General features: G+C 46.2%; 1 protein-coding gene across 1 annotated transcript in view; it reads left to right on the forward strand.

The window, feature by feature from the left end:
• LOC147102585 (proton channel OTOP3-like) overlaps positions 1 to 12,330 on the forward strand; it is a 33,035-nt gene extending 20,705 nt beyond the window's left edge. The window contains exons 4-6 of the mRNA XM_085964053.1: positions 3,802 to 3,932; positions 5,952 to 6,895; positions 12,160 to 12,330. Of these exons, the coding sequence (XP_085820179.1) occupies positions 3,802 to 3,932; positions 5,952 to 6,895; positions 12,160 to 12,330 (1,246 nt within the window). The remainder of the gene's footprint in view (positions 1 to 3,801; positions 3,933 to 5,951; positions 6,896 to 12,159) is intronic.
• The last annotated feature ends 5,654 nt before the right edge of the window (positions 12,331 to 17,984 follow it).

The following is a 17,984-nucleotide window of genomic DNA, read 5'->3' on the forward strand; positions in this document are numbered from 1 at the left end:
ATGCAAACATTCCGAGAGCCCGACGTAAAGAAGCCGGATTCTTAGGTGACGGGAGCTCTTGGAGCGGGCGAAGTCTTTCTGGGTCTGGCTTAATGATACCATTGCCTACGCAGTAGCCAAGGATGTTGATGGTCGGTTGCGACTCAACAGATTTGGATTCATTCAGGGTCAAATTAAGGCGATGGAGGGCATCCCGAAATTTTTGGAGGTTGGAGTTGTGTTCCTGTTGATCGTGGCCTGCAATGGTAATGTTATCAAGATAGGGAAAAGTGTCCCTTAGGTTTTCCTGCTTAACCAGGCCATCCATTGCCCGTTGAAAGACAGCCACTCCATTAGTAACCCCGAATGGGAGACGACGAAATTGGTACAGCCGTCCATTAGCCTCAAAGGCTGTGTACTGCTTATCTGAGACCTTCAAGGGTAACTGATGATAGGCACTTTTTAAATCGTAAGTTGAGAACACTTTGTATTCGGCCAGTTTATTAACCATATCATCAATGCGTGGCAATGGGTAGGCGTCCAAGTCGGTATATTGATTGATGGTTTGCGAATAATCGATGCATAGTCGCCGTTTGTGAGGTTTTAGAGGGTTCTTGACAATGACGACTTGAGCCCGCCAGGGCGACGAACATGGTTCAATGATATCCTCTGCTAGAAGTCGAGAGATTTCAGCCGCAATAAAAGATTGGTCTTCCTGATTAAAGCGCCGCGATTTCGTTATTATCGGTTGGCATTGAGGCGGAATACTGGCAAATAATGAGGGTTCATCAAGTGAAGCTGCTGATAATGCACAAAATGGTAATTTAGACGGTATATTAGAAATAGTAAGTCCGGGTTTGGATCCACCAAACTCAATGGTGAGTTTCTTATGCTGTTTTTGGAAGTCCAGGCCTAAGAGGAGATCACTACATAAGTCCTTGAGCACCGAAAGTCGGGTGGAGGGATACATACGACCATGAAGTGTCATATCAACAACACAAAAGCCGGAGATTCTGGTATTAAGTGATGACTGGGCCATCGCAATTGCTTGGTCCGATGGGAAGACATGTAGTTTCAATTTCGCAACAATCTGTTCCTTAATGAAACTATCAGTACTTCCTGAGTCAATTAAGGCATCTAAGGTATGCCCTTTAATTGAAATTTTTGTGGCTGCTTGAGACAGGTTCTGTGGGCAAGCAGCTGTAATTGGTGTCGTTGCACAGAGAGTGGCTAAAACTCTCGGTGTGCTTCTTCGGGAGAGAGCTCGAGAGGAAGCTTGATAGGTCCTAGCTGGAGCATCTTGATAGGCCCTAATTGGGGCAGTTCGGTAGGCCTTAGCTGGATTGGCCCTCGTAGAGGCCCTTGATAGGCAAACTTTAGCAAAGTGTCCTTTTTTCCCGCAATAACTGCAGATTGCATTGCGAGCAGGGCAGGTTTTCCTAGGGTGAAAAGCATCTCCACAAAAGAAGCATTCCTTCCTAGATTGCCAAGAGGCTGCTAAAGTGGGGTCGTCCTCCTCTTCTTCATCAGAATTATCAGAATTAGATTCCCCCATGATAGGGTTCACCTGAGACCGCTTGAATTGTCTGGTTGCAGCTACAGCAGCAGATCGAGATCTGGGCAGCTGATAGAGGTCTGCATTTCTCTTTGCCAAATCCAGTGAACAAGCTAGGTCAAAAGCTTTTTGTAGCTCAAGTGTTTTACTTTCTAGTAGACGCTGGCGTATAAATGGAGAGGCAATCCCGCAGATGAAAGCATCACGAATCATTTCTTGGCGGTACAGCTCAGCTGAGGCTGCCTGAAAGTTACAATCTACGCTGAGCCTGCGAAGTTCTTGCAGGAATTCGTCAATTGATTCCCCTGGCCCTTGTCGGGCTGTGGCCAGTAGATGTCTAGCATAGGCCTCATTTGGGGTCTTCGCATACAGTTTCTTAAGTGCCTGAATCACCTCTTCGTAATTATCCCAGTCATCAACATATTCGAACACTTTTGGGGTCACATAATTGACAAGTATCTTCAATTTAGCAGGAGCATCTGCTTTACATTCATCCAGAAAATTCTCAAAAGTACGATACCAATGCTTCCATACCCTGCCAGCTGCTGGTGTATTCGGGTCCAAGTCCAGACGAATAGGTCTAAGGATTTTCTCCATGATGGGTGGTTCCCTGGATCCTTAACTTCCGAGTTTGTCTGAAGGTCTAGTATTTGTCAGTGTAAATATTTAAGTTACTTAAATTGATGTAAGAAAAAGGAGACTTACCATCAAGTAACTTTAAAGTAAGCTTTAAGTAACTTATAAACACACTATATACACAAGAGAGGTCTTTACCATGCCTCTGGTAGAAGCCTCTTACAATACTGAACAGACCAGTATTTATACCAGTCCAACAGGAAGTGACATGTGACAGGAAGTGAGGTATGTACACAGTTCATAGTTCATAGTTCACAGGAAGTGATGACATAACTTCCCGGAAGTTATCATTTTTATCACAAAGAGTAAGGAAGTCTTGCTACAATTGTACAGGGCCTTGGTGAGACCACACCTGGAGTACTGTGCACAGGTTTGGTCTCCTTATCTAAGGAGGAGTACACTTGCCTTGGAGGCGGTGCAGCGAAGGTTCACTAGATTGATTCCTGGGATGAGAGGGCTGTCCTATGATGAGAGATTGTGTAGAATGGGCCGATACTCTCTGGAGTTTAGAAGAAGGAGAGGTGATCTCATTGAAACATACAAGATTCTGAGGGGGATTGACAGGGTAGATGCTGAGAGGCTGTTTCCCCTGGCTGGAGTGTCTAGAACTAGGGGGCATAGTGTCAGGGTAAGAGGTAGGCCTTTTAAGACTGAGATGAGAAGGAATTTCTTCACTCAGAGGGTTGTGTATCTTTGGAATTCTCTACCCCAGAGGGCTGTGGATGTTGAGTCTTTGAGTATATTCAAGGCTGAGATCGATAGATTTTTGGACTCTAGGGGAATCAAGGGATATGGAGATCGGGCGGGAAAGTGGAGTTGAGGTTAAAGATCAGCCATGATCTTATTGAATGGCAGAGCGGGCTCAAGAGGCCGTGTGGCAGAGCGGGCTTGAGGGGCCGTGTGGCGGAGCAGGCTCGAGGGGCCGTGTGGCGGAGCAGGCTCGAGGGGCCGTGTGGCTGACTCCTGCTCCTATTGCTTATGTTCTTATTTAGCTAAGGCCAGTACAACATGATGCCCACTTCCTCCCAGTGAATTGGTTCCTTAACGTCTTCTGTCTACGAGGCACTCTGAATAAATAACTAGTGACTCCCGGGCCGTCTGAATCAGGTTCCTGCTGGGCAAAGGCCCCACAGCGAAACGACATAAACCTTGGCCTTCAGCTTGTCGCAGGTGATATTATTCCCATATGGGCCAACAATGGGGTTGCCATCTCTGGTTGGACATAGTCCTGGAGGATTCATCACACGACCCACTCCCCCCACCCCCAGTCAAACAGCACTTTCCCCATCTCCAATATTTTTAGAACTAATAAACAAAAGTGTTCCAAACAAAATGAGAAAAACACCATTTTTTTTAATGTCGCTGTGATTTTCCCCCCGGGTTTGGCTGGCAGCGGTGTCCTGGACATTAATCTTTCAACCCTGGAGCGTTGGCGACCCCTAGCCAACAAAAGGCCGGCCAACATCTTTATAAAAGGTGGCAACTCCAAAAACAGCCCCGATGTCGGCCTGTGAAACGTAGTTACACTGCCAGCGCAGTGGGCTGCAAGCGTACCCAACAACCCATTCATTGAATCGGGAGTTTTAGAATATATTCAGCTCAAACACTTTGCCTCTTTACCCCCGCTGTAGGTGTGGACTGATGCTGACCGCAGCTACAGACCTGGTGCTGTGGATGACTGCAGTCACTGATGATTCTATTCACATGGAGTTGGAGACCGAATGGCAGGCTGCACACAATGGGAGCGGCACACACCTTGGAGGTATCTTGATGTCCAGTTGTACAGCCATCAAACTAATAATACTCCAGCACCTTACTTTGAGTCTTTCAGTTTTTTTTGCAGAATAAGGCAGAGTGATTTTTCGTCCAGTAGGTTACCTTACTAGGACAGGAGACCACGTGGAAGGTGGAAAGCGAGCGCCCAATGCTTCTCTGCTGGGAGAACGGAGGGGAAATGACAGAGAGTTGCTTTCATTGAGCATCTTCACCACCAGCTTCATAGCAACATAGACAGGGAAGCAATTACCAGACTACTCTCTTTGAAGAATGCTAGAAGATGGATTTATATAGCGCCTTTCACAACCTCAGGACATCCCAAAACGCTTTACAGCCAATGAAGTACTTTTTGAAGTGGAGTCACTGTTGTAATGTGGGAAACGCGGCAGCCAATTTCCACACAGCAAGCTCCCACAAACAACAATGTGATGATGACCAGATCATCTGCTTTAGTGATGTTGGTTGAGGGAAAAATATTGGCCAGGACACCGGGGAGAACTCCCCTGCTCGTCTTCGAAATAGTGCCCTGAGATCTGTTACGTCCACCTGAGAGAGTAGACAGGGCCTCGGTTTAACGTCTCATCCGAAAGACGGCACCACCGACAGTACAGCACTCCCTCAGTACTGCACTGGGAGTGTCAGCCTGGATAACGTGCTCAAGTCTCTGGAGTGGGACTTGAACCCACAACCTGCTGACTCAGAGGCGAGGGTGCTACCCACTGGACCATGGCTGATAACCTTTGCTCTGGTAGGTGGGTGGCCCACGGAGAGCAATCAATAGAGAGAAAATCAGAATGCCTCATCCCCTTGAATTAAAATAAAAGACAGAATAGGACCATTCTGTGACTGACCAGCAGCTCAGTAGCACCCCCTACACAACGTGGGCACCATGTAGGAGATGCACACCTCACCCCACACGATGGCCAACCCATAGCCCATTGTCCAAGCGGGCAAGCACCACAGTAAGCCTCGGAGTTTCCAATGCTCCCCAGAGACAGTCTCCTGGGTCAACCGCAAGTCAACACAGACAGCAAGACACAATCACCATCATACTGTATTACGTGTACTGCATGAGCTACACTACGGAACAATGCGCCATATTGACCCACAGATATGCTACCTCACATATAAGCTACATCCAAAACGTCAGCCTCTCCATCCTGAAAAAAACCTTAACTCATGTATAAGCTGCACCCCCAACTTACACTGATTTTGTATAATAGTTGTGGCCTTTTTGCAGGTTAATACTGTAATATATAACGGCACATTGTACCAAGTGGAAAATTGCAATAAAATACTCCAAGAAAATACAACTAATGGGAAAGACTAAACAGGCTGGGGCTCTTTTGTCGAGGCAAGAGAAGGCCTGAGAGTTGAACTGGTAGCGGTCTTTTAAATGATGAAGGGTTTTGATAGGGTCGACGTAGAGGGGCTGTTTCCACTTGTGGGGGAGACCAGAACTCCGGGCCATCAATATAATAAAAACAGAAAATGCTGGAAACACTCAGCAGGTCAGGCAGCCTCTGTGGAGAGAGAGAAACAGAGTTAACGTTTCAGGTCGATGACCTTTCGTCAGAACTGGAAAAAGTTTTAGAGATGTGAGGGATGATGGTGTAAGGCAAAAAGAAATGGCCATAATGATAAGATAGTCACTAATAAATCCAATAAGGAATTCAGGAGAAATTTCTTCACCCAGAGAGTGGTGGGAATGTGGAACTCGCTACCACAGGGAGTGGTTGAGGCGATTAGTGTAGATGCATTTGAGGGGAAGCTGGATAAACACGAGGGAGAAAGGAATAGAAGGATATGTTGATGGGGTGGGGTGAAGTAAGGTGGAGTCTCCTGCGAAGCATTAACACTGACCTGGATCAGATGGGCCGAATGGCCTGTTTCTGTGCTGTAAATTCTATGTTATTCTATGTACTCCCAACACAGGGTGGCTACAATGAAAGTAATAAGAACATTTCTTATTCTTTGACTCATCAAATTTGATTTGTCTTTATAGGTGACGTGAATATTACAGCCTACAGCTGTCCGAGTGAGCTGTGCATCATTTTCCGGAAGGGCATAGTTATCATGTACCCCTTTAACATCGAGTACTGCCTCATCTCCTCTACCATGCTCTACATCATGTGGACAAACATCGGAAGGACCATAGACCACCACGTAACTCATGAAAGTTACAAGTTCCGAGGTCACGGCCTTGTTTTGGGACCACTGCTGGGGTTAATGGTGATAATTGTTGGATTCTGTATCTTCATCCTGTATCAGATAGAGGTTTCAACTGACCCCTCGCAGCCCAAACCCTTCGTGCAGTTCTATGTTTTCCACATCGTCTTGCTCTCCATCATGTCTGTCTGCTCCCTGGTTGGTATGGCTGTCCACAGGTGGGAGGAGAGAGGTATCGACACCAGGGAGAACCCCACTCGCAGTCTGGACGTGGTTTTGTTGCAGGTAGCTGCCCTCGGCCAGCTCTGCATCTCGTACTTCTCCATCGTGGCCATTGTGTCCACCCATCCCGTGCGGTCCGTGGACATTCTCAATCTCACTTACTCCTTGTTCATAATCATCGAACACGTACTGCAGAACCTCTTCATCATCGAGGGTTTGCACAGACAGCATGCTGCGGAGGGGCTTTGTTTCAGCTCCGGGGTAACTTGGGAGAAGGACCCCACTGCTGGCCCTCAAACCATCATGGAGCAGGAGTCGCTGTCCTTAGAAATAGTCCATGGTGTCCACGAACCCACCACAGACACATTAAACATAAAGACCGATGAACAAAATGAGCTAAGTGATGCTAATGACCCACCTGATGGAACAACAGACCGTTCCTCTAACCTGGACGTGAGGAGAAGCTCCCAGCTATCTCTACAAACGGCCAACAAACTCAACTGGAAACGGAAGTTTCTGAAGGAGATCTCTATGTTTATGATCTTGTCCAACCTAATAGTAAGTTACCTTTGATGCCTTCCTTGTATCACAATTTTCCTACTTTCCTCTCTTCTCTTGGGCTGGCTGAGAGTTCCGCGGGTTCTGTCGGCACCTCCCAGTACTGAACTAAATGATCAATTCTCCTGCGTGTGATTACAGGGGGCATCACAACAGGCTTCATCCTGTCCTCACCCTGTATTCACAAGCAGCAGGGAGTCACTGGATGCTGCAGAAGCTCGGCCTTACTCTCTCCTCCTTAGCTCAGGGCACTGAAACCAATTACCCTCTCTGTCACCACCTTGGCTGAGGTGAGCTACCTGGATCAGTTAGGAATCGAACCTCCTGGTCTGTGTGGAGAGACTCCAAGTATTGGTCCAACAGGACATTAGAAACCACAATCTTTTTGGCTGCCAGAGGCATCAGGTACACATACGAACAGGAGGAGGCCATTAAGCCCCTTCAACCTGTCCCTCCATTGTATTAGATCATGGCTGATCTGTACCTCAATTCCATTAAATCGCCTTTGACCCCTACCCCTTGATATTCTTACCCAACACAAATCTCTTGATCTCGGTGTTGAAAGCTCCAATTGACCCCAGCATTCACAGCCTTTTGGGGGAGAGAGTTCCAGATTTCTACCCTTTGTGTAGGACCGCACACTGATTTCACTCCTGAACAACCTCGCTCGAATTTTAAGATTGTGTCGTCTTGTTCTGGACTCCCCCCACCAGAGGAAATAGTTTCTCTCTATCTACCCTGTTAACTCCTTTTATCATTTTACACGCCTCAATTAGATCACCACTCAATCTTCTAAACTCAGGGGAACACCAGCCAGGCTTATGCAACCTGCCCTCATAATCTAACCCTTTAAGCCCCAGTATCATTTTTTAAAAATTTGTTTATGGGATCAGGGTGTCGTTGGCAATGCCAGCATTTATTGCCCATCCCTAGTTGCCCTTGAGAAGGTTGTGGTGAGCCGCCTTCTTGAACCGCTGCAGTCCGTGTGGTGAAGGTACTCCCACAGTGCTGTTCGGAGGGAGTTCCAGGATTTTGACCCAGCGATGATGAAGGATTGGTGATATATTTCTAAGTCAGGATGGCGTGTGACTTGGAGGGGAACTTGGAGGTGGCGGTGTTCCCATGCGCCTGATGCCCTTGTCCTTCTAGGTGGAAGAGGTCGCGGGTTTGGGAGGTGCTGCCGAAGAAGCCTTGGCGAGTTGCTGCAGTGCATCTTGTAGATGGTACACACTAGAGCCATCCTTTGTTTCTTAACCTGTCCCATTACCGTCTCCTTTTGCCTTGAATATCTCTCAATGTCTCTCAATGTCTCTTAACCTCTCCTGCCTTCTATCCTATCACAGGCCTTCCCTTTTGTTCTTTCATCCCCTCCCCCCTTTCCCAGCCCCTACACTTGCTTAAAAATCTGAGTTTTTCCAGCATTTTCTGTTGTTATTTTGGATTTCCAGCATCTGCAGTATTTTGCTATTGTATCTTTATTTTCAGTCTGTACATCCATTCCTTGCTATTTTTCTATCTAACCCAGGAGTGCTGGATGTTGACACTGTGCAAAGTCTTCCATTCCCTATTGACATCCCTCAACAATGACCAAATAACTCAGTTACAGCATGGGTTAGATACGCTCCCTCTGCACTATCCCATCAAACACTTCCAGGGCAGGTATAGCATGGGTTAGATACAGAGTAAAGTTCCCTCTACACTGTCCCATCAAACACTCCCGAGGCAGGTACAGCACAGGTTAGATACAGAGTAAAGCTCCCTCTACACTGTCCCATCAAACACTCCCAGGGCAGGTACAGCACGGGTTAGATACAGAGTAAAGCTCCCTCTACACTGTCCCATCAAACACTCCCTGGTCACACTGTCTATGAGTAGAGACTCGGTTACACTGTCTAGATGTATTACAGTAACTGCTGTAACTACTTGTTTTGTTTGTGCACAACCTACTGTTTTTGTACTGCTAGGAGGTAACGAGGAGGGTTGATGAGGGTAGCGCATTTGATGTAGTCTACATGGATATTTGCAAGGCTTTTGACAAGGTCCCACATGGCAGACTGGTCAGAAAATTACAAGCCCATGGGATCCAAGGAAAAGTGGCAAGTTGGATCCAAAATTGGCTCAGTGGCAGGAAGCAAAGGGTAATGGTCGACGGGTGTTTTTGTGATCGGAAGGCTGTTTCCAGTGGGGTTCTGCAGGGCTCAGTACTAGGTCCTTTGCATTTTGTGGTATATATCAACGATCTAGACTTCAGTGTAGGGGGGCATGATTATGAAATTTGCAGATGATACAAAAGTTGGCCGTGTGGTTGATAATGAGGAAGGAAGCTGCAGACTGCAGGAAGATATCAATGGACTGGTCAGGTGGGCAGAAAAGTGGCAAATGGAATTCAAATCTGGAGAAGTGTGAGGTAATGCCTTTGGGGAGGGCTAACAAGGCAAGGGAATACACATTAAATGGTAGGACACTGAGAAGCAAAGATCCCTGTAAGCTGCATGGCCACGCAGTGCAGGGATCCCGCGCCAGCTTACCGGCTTTTCAATACAAAAACCGCGCGTGCACGGTATATTGAACCTTAAAGGGACCGCGCAGGGCCAAACAAAATTACGGTATGTAAAAAGAAAAAGATTAGTGAAGACAAATGTAGGTCCCTTACAGTCAGAAACGGGAGAATTTATAACGGGGAACAAAGAAATGGCAGAGCAATTAAACAAATACTTTGGTTCTGTCTTCATGGAAGAGGACATAAATAACTTCCCAGAAATGCTAGGGAACCAAGGGTCTAGTGAGAAGGAGGAATTAAAGGAAATTAGTATTAGTTAAAAAAATAGTGCTGGGGAAATTAATGGGACTGAAAGCTGATAAATCCCCAGGGCCCGATAATCCCCATCCCAGAGTACTAAAAGAGGTAGCCATGGAAATAGTGGATACATTGGTTGTCATCTTCCAAAATTCTATAGATTATGGAACAGTTCCTGCAGATTGGAGGGTGGCAAATGTAACCCCACTATTTAAAAAAGAGGGAGCGAGAAAACAGGGAACTACAGACCGGTTAGCCTAACATCAGTAGTAGGGAAAACGCTAGAGTCTATTATAAAGGATGTGATAACAGGACAGTTAGAAAATATCAATGGGATTAGACAAAGTCAACATGGATTTATGAAAGGGAAGTCGTATTTGACAAACCTACTGGAGTTTTTTGAGGATGTAACTGGTAGATTATATAAGGGAGAACCAGTGGATGTGGTGTATTTGGATTTTCAGAAGGCCTTTGATAAAGTCCCACATAAGAGGTTAGTGTGTAAAATTAAAGCACATGGGATTGGGGGTAATATACTGGCATGGATTGAAAATTGGTTAACAGACAGGAAACAAAGAGTAGGAATAAATGGGTCTTTTTCGGGGTGGCAGGCGGTGACTAGTGGGGTACCGCAGGGATCAGTGCTTGAGCCCCAGCTATTCACAATATACATCAATGATTTGGATGAGGGAACCAAATGTAATATTTCCAAGTTTGCTGACGACACAAAACTAGGTGGGATTGTGAGTTGTGAGGAAGATTCAACGAGGCTTCAAGGCGATTTAGACAAGTTGAGTGAGTGGGCAAATACATGGCAGATGCAGTTTAACGTGGATAAATGTGAAGTTATCAACTTCGGTAGGAAAAACAGAAAGGCAGAGTATTGTTTAAATGGTGATAGATTGGAAAATGTTGATGTACAGAGGGACCTGGGTGTCCTTGTACACCAGTCACTGAAAGTAAACAGTTAGGGAGGCAAATGGTTTGTTGGCCTTCATTGCAAGAGGATTTGAGTATAGGAGCAAGGATTTCTTACTACAGTTATACAGGGCCTTGGAGTACCTGGAGTACTGTGTGCAGTTTTGGTCTCCTTACCTAAGAAAGGATATACTTGCCATAGAGGGAGTGCATCGAAGGTTCACCAGACTGATTCCTGGGATGGCAGGACTGTCGTATGAGGAGAGATTGGGTCGACTAGGCCTGTATTCACTGGAGTTTAGAAGAATGAGAGGGGATCTCATTGAAACATATAAAATTCTGACAGGGCTAGACAGAGATGCAGGGAGGATGTTTCCTCTGGCTGGGGGGTCTAGAACAAAGGGTCACAGTCTCAGGATATGGTGTAGGACATTTAGGACTGGGATGAGGAGAAATTTCTTCACTCAGAGGGTGGTGAACCTGTGTAATTCTCTAACACAGAAGGCTGTGGAGGCCAAGTCACTGAATAATTTAAGAAGGAGGTAGATAGATTTCTAGACACAAAAGGTATCAAGGGGTATGGGGAGAGAGCGGGAATATGGTATTGAGATAGAGGATCAGCCATGATCATATTGAATGGCGGAGCAGGCTCGAAGGGCCGAATGGCCTACTCCTGCTCCATTTGTTTTTCTATGTTTCTAGAGCGAACATTGTTGAGCGGTGTAGAGAAACAAAAGACCTTGGAGTACCATGTCCACAGATCCCTGAAGGCAGCAGGACAGGTAGCTAAGGTGGTTAAGAAGGCATATGAGATACTTGCCTTCATTAGCCGAGGCATAGAATACAAGAGCAGGGAGGTTATGATGGAGCTGTAGAAAACACTAGCTAGGCCACAGCTAGAGTACTGCGTGCAGTTCTGGTCACCACATTACAGGAAGGTTGTGATTGCGCTAGAGAGGGTGCAGTGGAGATTTTATGAGGATGTTGCCTGGGCTGGGGAATTTTAGCTATGAGGAAAGATTGGATAGGCTGGGGTTGTTTTCTTTGGAATAGAGGAGGCTGAAGGGAGATTTAATTGAGGTGTATAAAATTATGAGGGGCCTAGATAGAGTGGATAGGAAGGACCTATTTCCCTTAGCAGAGAGGTCAATAACCAGGGGGCACAGATTTAAAGTAATTGGTCGGAGGTTTAGAGGGGATTTGAGCAGAATGTTTTTCACCCAGGGGGTGGTGGGGGTCTGGAACTCACTGCCTGAAAGGGTGGTAGAGGCAGAAACCCTCATCACATTTAAAAAGTATTTGGATATGCACTTGAAGTGCCGTAACCTACAGGGCAACGGACCAAGAGCTGGAAAATGGGATGAGGATGGATCGCTCATTGTCAGCCAGCACAGACACGATGGGCCGAATGGCCTCCGTCCGTGTGGCAAATTTCTATGATTCTATAATACTACAATAAATGGTTTTCATTAGTAAGTGTGTCCTGATTTTTTACCTGATAGCAAATGTGACCTGACAGTGTGACTGACTGAATTGTGTTCCTTTCCAGCTCTGGATTATGCCTGCATTTGGAGCGCACCCACAGTTTGCAAATGGACTTGAGAAACGCTTCTACGGGTTTTCTGTCTGGTTTGCCATCCTAAATTTTGGGCTGCCATTAGGAGTATTTTACAGGATGCATTCAGCTGGCAATCTCATGGAAATCTACCTCACCGCCTGATTCCTCACTCTGTTACTGAAGAGTAACTCACCGCCTGATTCCTCACTCTGTGTTACTGAAGAGTAACTCACCGCCTGATTCCTCACTCTGTGTTACTGAAGAGTAACTCACCGCCTGATTCCTCACTCTGTTACTGAAGAGTAACTCACCGTCTGATTCCTCACTCTGTTACTGAAGAGTAACTCACCGTCTGATTCCTCACTCTGTTACTGAAGAGTAACTCACCGTCTGATTCCTCACTCTGTGTTACTGAAGAGTAACTCACCGCCTGATTCCTCACTCTGTGTTACTGAAGAGTAACTCACCGTCTGATTCCTCACTCTGTGTTACTGAAGAGTAACTCACCGCCTGATTCCTCACTCTGTGTTACTGAAGAGTAACTCACCGCCTGATTCCTCACTCTGTGTTACTGAAGAGTAACTCACCGCCTGATTCCTCACTCTGTGTTACTGAAGAGTAACTCACCGCCTGATTCCTCACTCTGTTACTGAAGAGTAACTCACCGTCTGATTCCTCACTCTGTTACTGAAGAGTGACTCACTGCCTGATTCCTCACTCTGTATTACTGAAGAGTAACTCACCGCCTGATTCCTCACTCTCTGTTACTGAAGAGTAACTCACCGCCTGATTCCTCACTCTGTTACTGAAGAGTAACTCACCGTCTGATTCCTCACTCTGTTACTGAAGAGTGACTCACTGCCTGATTCCTCACTCTGTATTACTGAAGAGTAACTCACCGCCTGATTCCTCACTCTCTGTTACTGAAGAGTAACTCACCACCTGATTCCTCACTCTGTGTTACTGAAGAGTAACTCACCGCCTGATTCCTCACTCTCTGTTACTGAAGAGTAACTCACCGTCTGATTCCTCACTGTGTTACTGAAGAGTAACTCACCGCCTGATTCCTCACTCTGTATTACTGAAGAGTAACTCACCGTCTGATTCCTCACTCTGTGTTACTGAAGAGTAACTCACCGCCTGATTCCTCACTCTGTGTTACTGAAGAGTAACTCACCGTCTGATTCCTCACTCTGTTACTGAAGAGTAACTCACCGCCTGATTCCTCACACTGTGTTACTGAAGAGTAACTCACCGCCTGATTCCTCACTCTGTGTTACTGAAGAGTAACTCACCGCCTGATCACTCACTCTGTGTTACTGAAGAGTAACTCACCGCCTGATTCCTCACTCTGTGTTACTGAAGAGTAACTCACCGCCTGATTCCTCACTCTGTGTTACTGAAGAGTAACTCACCGCCTGATCACTCACTCTGTGTTACTGAAGAGTAACTCACCGCCTGATTCCTCACTCTGTGTTACTGAAGAGTAACTCACCGCCTGATTCCTCACTCTGTATTACTGAAGAGTAACTCACCGCCTGATCACTCACTCTGTGTTACTGAAGAGTAACTCGCCGCCTGATTCCTCACTCTGTATTACTGAAGAGTGACTCACCGCCTGATCACTCACTCTGTGTTACTGAAGAGTAACTCACCGCCTGATTCCTCGCTCTGTTACTGAAGAGTAACTCACCGCCTGATTCCTCACTCTGTGTTACTGAAGAGTAACTCACCGCCTGATTCCTCACTCTGTGTTACTGAAGAGTAACTCACCACCTGATCACTCACTCTGTGTTACTGAAGAGTAACTCACCGCCTGATTCCTCACTCTGTGTTACTGAAGAGTAACTCACCACCTGATCACTCACTCTGTGTTACTGAAGAGTAACTCACCGCCTGATTCCTCACTCTCTGTTACTGAAGAGTAACTCACCGCCTGATTCCTCACTCTCTGTTACTGAAGAGTAACTCACCACCTGATCACTCACTCTGTATTACTGAAGAGTAACTCACCGCCTGATTCCTCACTCTCTGTTACTGAAGAGTAACTCACCGCCTGATTCCTCACTCTGTATTACTGAAGAGTAACTCACCGCCTGATCACTCACTCTCTGTTACTGAAGAGTAACTCACCGCCTGATTCCTCACTCTGTATTACTGAAGAGTAACTCACCGCCTGATCACTCACTCTCTGTTACTGAAGAGTAACTCACCGCCTGATCACTCACTCTCTGTTACTGAAGAGTAACTCACCGCCTGATTCCTCACTCTCTGTTACTGAAGAGTAACTCACCGCCTGATTCCTCACTCTGTATTACTGAAGAGTAACTCACCGCCTGATCACTCACTCTGTGTTACTGAAGAGTAACTCGCCGCCTGATTCCTCACTCTGTGTTACTGAAGAGTAACTCACCACCTGATCACTCACTCTGTGTTACTGAAGAGTAACTCACCGCCTGATTCCTCACTCTCTGTTACTGAAGAGTAACTCACCGCCTGATTCCTCACTCTGTGTTACTGAAGAGTGACTCACCACCTGATCACTCACTCTGTGTTACTGAAGAGTAACTCACCGCCTGATTCCTCACTCTGTGTTACTGAAGAGTAACTCACCGCCTGATTCCTCACTCTGTGTTACTGAAGAGTAACTCACCGCCTGATTCCTCACTCTGTGTTACTGAAGAGTAACTCACCGCCTGATTCCTCACTCTGTGTTACTGAAGAGTAACTCACCGCCTGATTCCTCACTCTCTGTTACTGAAGAGTAACTCACCGCCTGATTCCTCACTCTGTGTTACTGAAGAGTGACTCACCGCCTGATTCCTCACTCTGTTACTGAAGAGTAACTCACCGTCTGATTCCTCACTCTGTGTTACTGAAGAGTGACTCACCGCCTGATCACTCACTCTGTGTTACTGAAGAGTGACTCACCGCCTGATTCCTCACTCTGTTACTGAAGAGTAACTCACCGTCTGATTCCTCACTCTGTGTTACTGAAGAGTAACTCACCGCCTGATTCCTCACTCTGTTACTGAAGAGTAACTCACCGCCTGATTCCTCACTCTGTGTTACTGAAGAGTAACTCACCGCCTGATTCCTCACTCTGTTACTGAAGAGTAACTCACCGTCTGATTCCTCACTCTGTGTTACTGAAGAGTGACTCACCGCCTGATTCCTCACTCTGTTACTGAAGAGTAACTCACCGCCTGATTCCTCACTCTGTGTTACTGAAGAGTAACTCACCGCCTGATTCCTCACTCTGTGTTACTGAAGAGTAACTCACCGCCTGATTCCTCACTCTGTGTTACTGAAGAGTAACTCACCGCCTGATTCCTCACTCTGTGTTACTGAAGAGTGACTCACTGCCTGATTCCTCACTCTGTGTTACTGAAGAGTAACTCACCGCCTGATTCCTCACTCTGTGTTACTGAAGAGTGACTCACCACCTGATCACTCACTCTGTGTTACTGAAGAGTGACTCACCGCCTGATTCCTCACTCTGTGTTACTGAAGAGTAACTCACCGCCTGATTCCTCACTCTGTGTTACTGAAGAGTGACTCACTGCCTGATTCCTCACACAAGGGAGAGACGGAGACCAGCACAAGTGTGAGATGTGAAATAAATGTAGCAGGAAGCTGCTGGAAACACAAAGATTTGTAGAATCTGTACCTATCAATGAGTGAGTCATGGAGCTCCCATCATCGAAAGCATCCTCCACCAACCCTGGGTCAGCAACTGATAGTTTGCCCTGAACCGGATCTCCTGCATGCAAGAGGTAGAGCCCCAGCTGCCTGGGAGAGAATTCCACGGGAACCACAAGCACAAGATGAAACTGTACTGCTGATACTCTGTGTTGATGTTAGATTGACGTAGAATGTCGATGTGCAACTGCAACAGTTCTTGTGTATGTGACAGGAACATACGGGTCTCACTTAACCAGTACAAGCTTTAGTGAGGACGGAGTGATTATGTCAGTGCCCAGAGGGTGGATTCGGAGCTGGTGTCGGCCTCTTAATTCTTTCAGATCTAGCTTGAAGTGAGCACCAGGCAACACATGGGAGCTCCACTGCCCATCCAGTGCAATGGGCACCACAGAATGTGACAACTAGCGCCCAATGCAGGCTCAATACATAGGTGTTAGCTGTGGCCCATTGGTATCACTCTGAGTCAGAAGGTTGTGGGTTCAAGTCCCACTCCAGAGACTTGAGCACAAAATCTAGGCTGACACTCCAGTGCAGTGCTGAGGGAGTGCTGCACTGTTGGAGGTGCCGTCTTTTGGATGAGACGTTAAACCAAGGCCTCGTCTGTGTTAAGTCTGTGGGTTGTATTATAAATAATCACAGACTCCACTGTTAACAAAATAAAACACGTCTTTACTATTCAGAGGCTCGGGCGATTCTGCCCTAGTTAACGTATCACAACCCTTATATACTGGTGTGGTCACTATCGGTATTACAGTATACATGAGCCAATAGATAGTGCCACCCTAAAGTAGTGCTCTTAAAGGCGAACGGTTACATTCTATAGTTCCCTTAAAGGTAAACGGTTACATACACAACACTCCTCCCTTCCTAGCTTATTACTTACAGAATCCCGTTAAACATACAATCTTCAACTTTATATAAACAGTTTGCAGATATACTCTCGATGGAGTCAACGTCATATAACAATTTACAGATATACTCTCAATGGAGTCAACGTCATATAACAGTTTACAAACATACTCTCAGTGGAATCAGTTTACAGGTTCAGTCTCTGTGGGAACAGTTCATAAATTCAGTCTCTGGTATTAATTCGTTCCAGACAGCATCCTCCATAGCCTTTTTTTTTTTTTTTTAACAGCTTGTACTTTCGTCCTGTTGAACCAGCAGTGCGGACTTATACAACCCACTGGCTGTCTTGATAATGTCCCTGGATTTTTTTTACAAATTTAGCACCTTTCGTAGTGTTCGGACTGAGGTAGTAGAAGTAATAATATTTTAAACAGTTATTATTTTCTGCTTCTTCTTTTTCTTTTCTGCCTTTTTGAAACTCTCCGAGCTCTTTTCCCGGCTGCCATCTGTAGCGCCACCAACTCTCTATGTTCCTTAGACCTTAAGTGCTTCCTCAGGATTTCAGCACTTTGGGAGTTCCCATCACAATTTGGGCAGACCACATCCTCATAACATTCGGTGTCACTCAACAGGTCAAAACCCTTCTTCAAGCAATCATATTCATCCTGCTCTTCCTCGGATGTCTGCCCTTCCTTCCCTCCTGGCCTCATTTGTGCGTTCAATCCTTTCCCTTCCTTCAGGGATTTCGTTATCAGGCTATTTAATCCTTCTACTGAAGTAGCTGTTTCCCCATTCTCCTGTTCCCCTGGACGTAATTCAGCGTACTCCTCCATTTCATCCATCATTTTCTCCAATGCTTTCATCTTCTCTTCCTCTTGTACTTTGGCTTCCAGTGCTTGGAGAAGTTGCGCCTCGATGCTCTCTAGCTCATGTTCAGGGCCCATTCCCAGTTGAAACTGTTCTTCAAGTCGGTCAACCTCGGTAATTGCCGCCTCATATTTGTCTTGGGCTTCCTTCCATATTTTTATGAGTTCTGCCATGTCTTTCACCTCTACATCCTCATCTATGTATGGAACTTCTACCGATGAGTCTGTCTTGGCCCTGAGCTCCTCAAGAATTTCCTGCAGCCTTTGGACTTCTTGCTCATGTTCAACCTTTAGTTGCTCATATACTTCCAACGAAACTAGCTTTTCGGAGGTTGCTGAGTTAACCCCCTCCAGAATTGTAGTCTGGGCCTGTTCATACTGTTTTTTCAACTTCTC

Source organism: Somniosus microcephalus, chromosome 21, assembly GCF_052327205.1.
Source record: "Somniosus microcephalus isolate GS21.2 chromosome 21, FLI_Smic_1.0, whole genome shotgun sequence".
NCBI lineage: Eukaryota > Metazoa > Chordata > Chondrichthyes > Squaliformes > Somniosidae > Somniosus > Somniosus microcephalus.